This window comes from Nanorana parkeri, unplaced genomic scaffold (genome assembly GCF_000935625.1).
Source record: "Nanorana parkeri isolate BGI_ZX_2015 unplaced genomic scaffold, ASM93562v1 scaffold4055, whole genome shotgun sequence".
In the NCBI taxonomy this organism is placed as follows: domain Eukaryota; kingdom Metazoa; phylum Chordata; class Amphibia; order Anura; family Dicroglossidae; genus Nanorana; species Nanorana parkeri.
Genome location: NW_017310322.1, coordinates 16,155 through 24,215, shown reverse-complemented (window position 1 = coordinate 24,215; position 8,061 = coordinate 16,155). Strand labels below are relative to the sequence as shown.

Genomic DNA, 8,061 nt, shown 5'->3' with positions numbered 1-8,061 from the left:
AATGGACCTGTGATAGTACAGAGAGAGAGGACAGAATGGACTTTGGTTGGGAAGGAGAATTCGTACAATTTGTGGTCATATTCAGAGTTATAATTCTCCTTCTATAATAACAGGTTCAGCAGCTCCACCGAACAGAGTTGTGCATCACGCTTGTTGAAGCGTCACCGCCGCAGGCGTAAACAGAGACCACCACGTCTGGAAAGGGTGAGTGGACCTAACAACTGGCTGTCAATTGGTCCCTCCTCCTGCAAGGTTATACATAGAATGGGGCTTTGAGACTCCTCCTCCTGCAGGGTGATACATAGAATGGGGCTATGAGTCTCCTCCTCCTGCAGGGTGACACAGACAGAAGGGGGTGTGAGTCTCCTCCTCCTGCAGGGTGACACAGACAGAAGGGGGTGTGAGTCTCCTCCTCCTGCAGGGTGACACAGACAGAAGGGGGTGTGAGTTTCCTCCTCCTGCAGGGTGACACAGACAGAAGGGGGTGTGAGTTTCCTCCTCCTGCAGGGTGACACAGACAGAAGGGGGTGTGAGTTTCCTCCTCCTGCAGGGTGACACAGACAGAAGGGGGTGTGAGTTTCCTCCTCCTGCAGGGTGACACAGACAGAAGGGGGTGTGAGTTTCCTCCTCCTGCAGGGTGACACAGACAGAAGGGGGTGTGAGTTTCCTCCTCCTGCAGGGTGACACAGACAGAAGGGGGTGTGAGTTTCCTCCTCCTGCAGGGTGACACAGACAGAAGGGGGTGTGAGTTTCCTCCTCCTGCAGGGTGACACAGACAGAAGGGGGTGTGAGTTTCCTCCTCCTGCAGGGTGACACAGACAGAAGGGGGTGTGAGTTTCCTCCTCCTGCAGGGTGACACAGACAGAAGGGGGTGTGAGTTTGCCCCTCTTTGGGTGACACCAGTTTGATGATCATACAGTTGACTCGTTGTCTTTGTTTTGTAGACCTCATCGTTCAGCAGTGTGACGGACTCCACCATGTCCCTGAATATAATCACAGTGACACTAAATATGGGTATGTCCTCCGTCCTCTGTGTGCTGTGATTTCTTCTTCTCGCCTCGGCTGTGGCCGCCATGCTGTAGCGTATTGGCCTTTCATGTTAAAGTTTTAGGATTTGTGTAAAATAGACAAACTGTAATATTTTCTTTGAGTCCTTTGAGGGACACAAGAAGTCTTTAGTCTTTGGGTTGTGCAGCCACCTACCGGAGCATTGGGCACTGACAAACGACTGTAGGCCAGGCCAGGATCACCACCACTGCTACCAGCATGCTTTTCTTTTGTAGCAAAGCAACACCGGGAGCGTGATCATATACAGGGGGGGGGAGGCTTGTTTATCTCAATTCTCTCTCTAAAACCATTTTAAGTAGTAAAGAAATCCCATTTTTCTTGTCTTTTGATGGACACAGCGAGTCTTTTACCTATAGAACCTTCTAAAGCAGGCCAACTGAGGGGTGGGGGGGCAACACAGTAAACACAAAAGGCTAACTGCACTGCTGAAAACGGAACTCGAGGGAGCATGCAACTTGAAGACCTGCCTGAAGGACCTTGTGCTGGTAGAACTTGGCAAATGTGTGAACAGAAGACCAAATGGCAGCTTTATGAATCTTGGGGACGGTAACCTTATTCCAGAAAGCCCGAAGATGTTCTTGGAGATCTGGTAGAGTGCACTTTGACATGGGAAGGTAGGAATCTGATCTTTCAAACCATGAGCTTGGATGATGGTGTGCCTGAGCCACCTAGGGGTGGTGGGCTGAGAGGCACGGCCTCGGATGACGAAGAGGGAATCTGTGTTGCCTAGGGTCCCAGAGACTGAACCACATCCAGAAAATGGAGGGAAAGTTTCCTTTAGGTAGAATGGAGCCAGACGACGGGACCGAGAGAGTAATGTGCTGGTGGAAACTACCCTAGACAAGAAGATGATCCCGAGTCCCTATGCAGAACCAGAAAGGCCATTATTGTCATACTCCAGCCTCTCTGAGGTCATGGCTGCAAGAAACACCACCCTGTAGGGGAATGCAGAGATCGGAATGTCTCCAATAGTTTCAAACTGGTTTCTGAAGTGCAAAGAGAACCAGAGTTAGGTCCCATGGATTCTCAGGCAAACAGACAGGGGACACTTTCTTAATGTGGAGGCTAAAAAACTCAAACCGGATAGAAAGAGCTGAACTCTGACCCGTGATGGGGAGCCATCCAAAGACCTGGCCAGCAGCAGACTGCTTGGCAATTACCATCATGAGATTTATAGGCTGAAAATGCAGATTCCTCGGAGTGTGGGCTTCAACGTCCACACCATGAAAGCCAGAGACTGTTAGGCAGGATGGTAGTTTGGTCCTTGAGACAGAAGACCGGACCATCTGGTAGCAGAGCTTTCCCCAGGAGTCTTTCCAAATCCAAGTAGCACATCTACCTGAGCCAGTCAGAATCAATGAGAATGTCCTACATCACAATCCCGGAGGAGGAAGACTCCATGTAGGAAAGGCCTAGATCGTGGCGTACTACTCATCCCACACAGCTGCTAGAGCATCAAATGCTTCCACTAAGAGGGTTCCTGGACCTGGGGACAAACCTGTCCTGTGTGGTGGTGAAGCTGGAGGCCAGAAGGTCCACATCCAGTGTGTGCCCCCCCCCCATGATACACATTGTGGAACATCTTCGGGTGTAGAGACCACTTCCCCGGGTCTAGAACATTCAGAGCTTTTGAGATCCAAAACCAAGATGAGTTGGATGCCCCCTTTGATTTGAAAACCATGTCGAATATAGAATGCTGAAACCCTGGTTGGGATGACCAGAGAGCTCAATGGAGATCTGTGTAATGGATCTGGGCGGCTCACTCGGGTGACGTCACGGACACGATCGGCCGGGCCGCCGATGTCGCGCCGCTCCGCCCCCATCCTCGGCTTAAGCAGAGATCTCTCGGTTGTCTGGCGTTCCAGCAACCAGTGCGGACGCCTGACAAGTGCTGGCCACCTCTGCACAGCACTAGGAGCCGCAAGCCACCTCTCCACAGAGACCTGCCATCTCCCTTCACCGCCGACAGGGTCTCTGGAACCTCATCCCAGCCCCAGGAACCATACAAGCAATCTCTGCGGAGTAGGAGGAGACAACATGCAGCCCTACCAATCGCAAGGACTCAACTCTGGTTCCTTCCATCGGTGCTAGCTCAATTGTCTTGTGTCTCTGGATACTAATTGATTACCTGATGCATTTAGTTGTATGCGGAGTACCACCGCCTTCTTTATTCAGAACTTTTGTGATCAGATCTTTGTATACTGTATTGTGAAATTAACATACAGTTCATTGTTGATACGACTGATAAAGTTGCCTAACCTGTGTCTGCTTACCGGGTCTGAGTGCCGTAAACTCACCTGGTAACCGATCTCTCACCAGCACCATCTGCTGCTATCATTGCAGTAATACCTTGCCTGCCACGTATCTATTGCTTCTGTTAGAGAGACTATACTACTCACTCGTGTTGCATTTACGTGAACTCACCACTACTCACTCGTGTTGCATTTACGTGAACTCACCACTACTACACGCGCTACCTACTAGGACAGGCAGGTCACTTGTTTCATGGGTATCGGTGCCATGATGCGTGGAAACCAGCGGCCGAGATTGCCGCATAACAGACTTGGTCCTGTGTGTTTTGACGCGGAACGGGGTTCCGCAGCTGAGCTCCATTTCCCACCTTAATAGAAAGGTTATTACAATCTGCTGATCTGTGTGGTGACCCCGGAAGGTTGAAGGTGAGAACCAGCTCATCAATTTTAACACTGGAAGGTGTACCACAGGAGAAAAGGATGACCAGGAAAACCTCTATGAATCAGACTTGAACAATTGAGGCCAGATGGACTACATGGAGCCAACGTCCTCAATTCCCTCATTAAGGGTAAATGTAGTAGCTACAAACTGAGATTGGTGTGAAAAGGTTCTTCACATCTCGTAACTGATCCATGGAGCAGTCCGTGACCTGTAATGACCAGCACTTACGTGTGTTATAATTGGCAGGGGAGGGCGGAAATGAATGTTGTTGACCCAAGTCATACATGGATCTTTCTATAAAGAAGATTCCCTTTCACACTAGTTGTGGCAAAATACTAGTCCCATGTGGGGGGTACTCAATCAAGTATTTTATCCTGTGTGAGAGGCCTTGTCGCTATAGACACAGACTCCCCTTCAGACCAGCTTCATCTAGGTTCTCCAACACCTTTTGTCTCAACCAAAATATGGCTCAGACTTCCTGTTTTATCAGATCCCACCAAAACCACTGTCCAGAAAAAAAGTGAAAGCTCTTTGGGATTCCTTAGTTCCCGTTATAAGCGAGTGTCTGCTCCTGGGACCATCTCCCTGTGGGACTATGCAGTAGTATGAACAGGGACCTAGGTGGTCAAATAAAGGAGCTGCTTTGTCCTCAACCTCTCCCCGGCCCCAAACAGCTGGTTCTTAGCCCACATGGGCCTACTCAGGCCGCTGGTCTTATGTGCTATGTATTGGTTGGCAGGGTCCAAAGGGAAGCCACAGTCTGTAGACCCTCCATAGATTTTTGTTTTTAGCCTCTGAGTGTTTGCTCTTGGTTGATCGGAGCGACATCCAGGATTCCATATATCGGCAGTAGTCTACCAGTACTTGTTGGTTGGAGCTAGGTCCAGGATTTCAGAGATCCGGCATTAGTCTACCAGTACTTGTTGGTTGGAGCTAGGTCCGGGATTTCATAGCTCCGGCATTGGTCTACCAGTACTTGTTGGTTGGAGCTAGGTCCGGGATTTCATAGCTCCGGCATTGGTCTACCAGTACTTGGTTGGAGCGAGGTCCAGGATTTCAGAGATCCGGCATTAGTCTACCAGTACTTGTTGGTTGGAGCTAGGTCCGGGATTTCATAGCTCCGGCATTGGTCTACCAGTACTTGGTTGGAGCGAGGTCCAGGATTTCAGAGATCCGGCATTAGTCTACCAGTACTTGTTGGTTGGAGCTAGGTCCGGGATTTCATAGCTCCGGCATTGGTCTACCAGTACTTGGTTGGAGCGAGGTCCAGGATTTCAGAGATCCGGCATTAGTCTACCAGTACTTGTTGGTTGGAGCTAGGTCCGGGATTTCATAGCTCCGGCATTGGTCTACCAGTACTTGGTTGGAGCGAGGTCCAGGATTTCAGAGATCCGGCATTAGTCTACCAGTACTTGTTGGTTGGAGCTAGGTCCGGGATTTCATAGCTCCGGCATTGGTCTACCAGTACTTGGTTGGAGCGAGGTCCAGGATTTCAGAGATCCGGCATTAGTCTACCAGTACTTGTTGGTTGGAGCTAGGTCCGGGATTTCATAGCTCCGGCATTGGTCTACCAGTACTTGGTTGGAGCGAGGTCCAGGATTTCAGAGATCCGGCATTAGTCTACCAGTACTTGTTGGTTGGAGCTAGGTCCGGGATTTCATAGCTCCGGCATTGGTCTACCAGTACTTGGTTGGAGCGAGGTCCAGGATTTCAGAGATCCGGCATTAGTCTACCAGTACTTGTTGGTTGGAGCTAGGTCCGGGATTTCATAGCTCCGGCATTGGTCTACCAGTACTTGGTTGGAGCGAGGTCCAGGATTTCAGAGATCCGGCATTAGTCTACCAGTACTTGTTGGTTGGAGCTAGGTCCGGGATTTCATAGCTCCGGCATTGGTCTACCAGTACTTGGTTGGAGCGAGGTCCAGGATTTCAGAGATCCGGCATTAGTCTACCAGTACTTGTTGGTTGGAGCTAGGTCCGGGATTTCATAGCTCCGGCATTGGTCTACCAGTACTTGGTTGGAGCGAGGTCCAGGATTTCAGAGATCCGGCATTAGTCTACCAGTACTTGTTGGTTGGAGCTAGGTCCGGGATTTCATAGCTCCGGCATTGGTCTACCAGTACTTGGTTGGAGCGAGGTCCAGGATTTCAGAGATCCGGCATTAGTCTACCAGTACTTGTTGGTTGGAGCTAGGTCCGGGATTTCATAGCTCCGGCATTGGTCTACCAGTACTTGGTTGGAGCGAGGTCCAGGATTTCAGAGATCCGGCATTAGTCTACCAGTACTTGTTGGTTGGAGCTAGGTCCGGGATTTCATAGCTCCGGCATTGGTCTACCAGTACTTGGTTGGAGCGAGGTCCAGGATTTCAGAGATCCGGCATTAGTCTACCAGTACTTGTTGGTTGGAGCTAGGTCCGGGATTTCATAGCTCCGGCATTGGTCTACCAGTACTTGGTTGGAGCGAGGTCCAGGATTTCAGAGATCCGGCATTAGTCTACCAGTACTTGTTGGTTGGAGCTAGGTCCGGGATTTCATAGCTCCGGCATTGGTCTACCAGTACTTGGTTGGAGCGAGGTCCAGGATTTCAGAGATCCGGCATTAGTCTACCAGTACTTGTTGGTTGGAGCTAGGTCCGGGATTTCATAGCTCCGGCATTGGTCTACCAGTACTTGGTTGGAGCGAGGTCCAGGATTTCAGAGATCCGGCATTAGTCTACCAGTACTTGTTGGTTGGAGCTAGGTCCGGGATTTCATAGCTCCGGCATTGGTCTACCAGTACTTGGTTGGAGCGAGGTCCAGGATTTCAGAGATCCGGCATTAGTCTACCAGTACTTGTTGGTTGGAGCGAGGTCCAGGATTTCATAGGTCCGGCATTGGTCTACCAGTACTTGGTTGGAGCGAGGTCCAGGATTTCATAGATCCGGCATTAGTCTACCAGTACTTGTTGGTTGGAGCGAGGTCCAGGATTTCATAGGTCCGGCATTAGTCTACCAGTACTTGTTGAGTGAAGAAACATTTTTGCAAAGATCAGCGGTGCTGAAGAACAGACGTCCACTCTCCTGAGGACACTCACCCTGAGGCCTACTGGTAGTAGGTTGGGTTATCCAGGACTGGCCTACGATTTAGTTTGCCGTTGTCCATTTATCCTGTCGGTGGCAGTATAACCTGAAGGGTTCCTGTGTCTCTCCAGCGGACAGGAAATAGAAAGGAGCTCCTTTCCATTGTGGATTTACTCCTCTCATGGTTGTCACGCTGATCTTCATGCTTAGTCAAAGGCTTGCCATCTATGCAGATCAGTTCTGACTAGGGATGTCCCGATACCAAGTACTTCCCCTCGGGTAATCGCCGATAACAATTACCGATACATTTTCTTAAAGGGACAGGTGACATTTAAAAAAAAAACAATACAGACTTAATGATTTTAGGCCAAATTCTTTATGATTATGAAGAACTTTAATTTAAAGGAGAACTATGGGGGGGAGGGGGGGGTGCTTTTCACTCACCTCATAGTTCTAGCCGCCCTGTGACAATGAGACAATGCGGTGTGACAATGAGACTGTCACAGGTCGGCTCAGTAGATCGGGAGGTGAGAGAACACATACCGGCGTTCGCTCACCTCTCCATCCTGTCACAGCTCTCCATCCTGTCACAGCTCTCTGCTGTGACGGGGGAGGGGCTGGATTCCCCGCTCCGATCCTCCAGCGCTGACTGGCGAAACGGAGGGGGCAGGTACAGCTGGCTCTGCCTCTAGATAGGAGGAGCCAGCTGTCACTCACGCAGCTGGGCGGATCCAGATGTCCAGGTCGGGATCCGCTCCGGCTGCAGCTTCTCAGTATACCGCGAGCTGTAGCTGTACTACCAGTACTACAGTGAAACTACAAATCCGATCATGCATCTGCCTCTGGGATCATTTATTAACCCATTCATGTCAGCAGGGGATCATTGTATATCTATTGCTGCCGTGTATTGTATATGTAGTACTTATATACAGTACACACTCCCAGTACACTGCAGCCAGAGATTGTTCACACTCCCACTTCAGCCCCGTCTCACTCACTGGCGCCTCACAAGGTGCCGAACGGTTTTCCTCACACATGAGGACGTCGGCGGTGGCGCTGAGCTGGAGAGGAGCGTCACTGCTGCTCCGGTGGTCGGCGCTCCAGGTGGGGGTTCTAATGTGGGTGGGTGTCAGGGGCGCTATGTATCGTCAGGGGCGCTATGTATCGTCAGGGGCGCTATGTATCGTCAGGGGCGCTATGTATCGTCAGGGGCGCTATGTATCGTCAGGGGCGCTATGTATCG

At 50.6% G+C, this 8,061-nt stretch overlaps 1 protein-coding gene across 1 annotated transcript in view; it reads left to right on the top strand.

Moving 5' to 3' along the window:
• Positions 1–93: 93 nt before the first annotated feature.
• DVL2 (dishevelled segment polarity protein 2) overlaps positions 94–8,061 on the top strand; it is a gene marked incomplete at its 5' end in the record, with an annotated part of 23,475 nt that continues 15,507 nt past the window's right edge. The window contains 2 exons of the mRNA XM_018575520.1: positions 94–204; positions 945–1,014. Of these exons, the coding sequence (XP_018431022.1) occupies positions 94–204; positions 945–1,014 (181 nt within the window). The remainder of the gene's footprint in view (positions 205–944; positions 1,015–8,061) is intronic.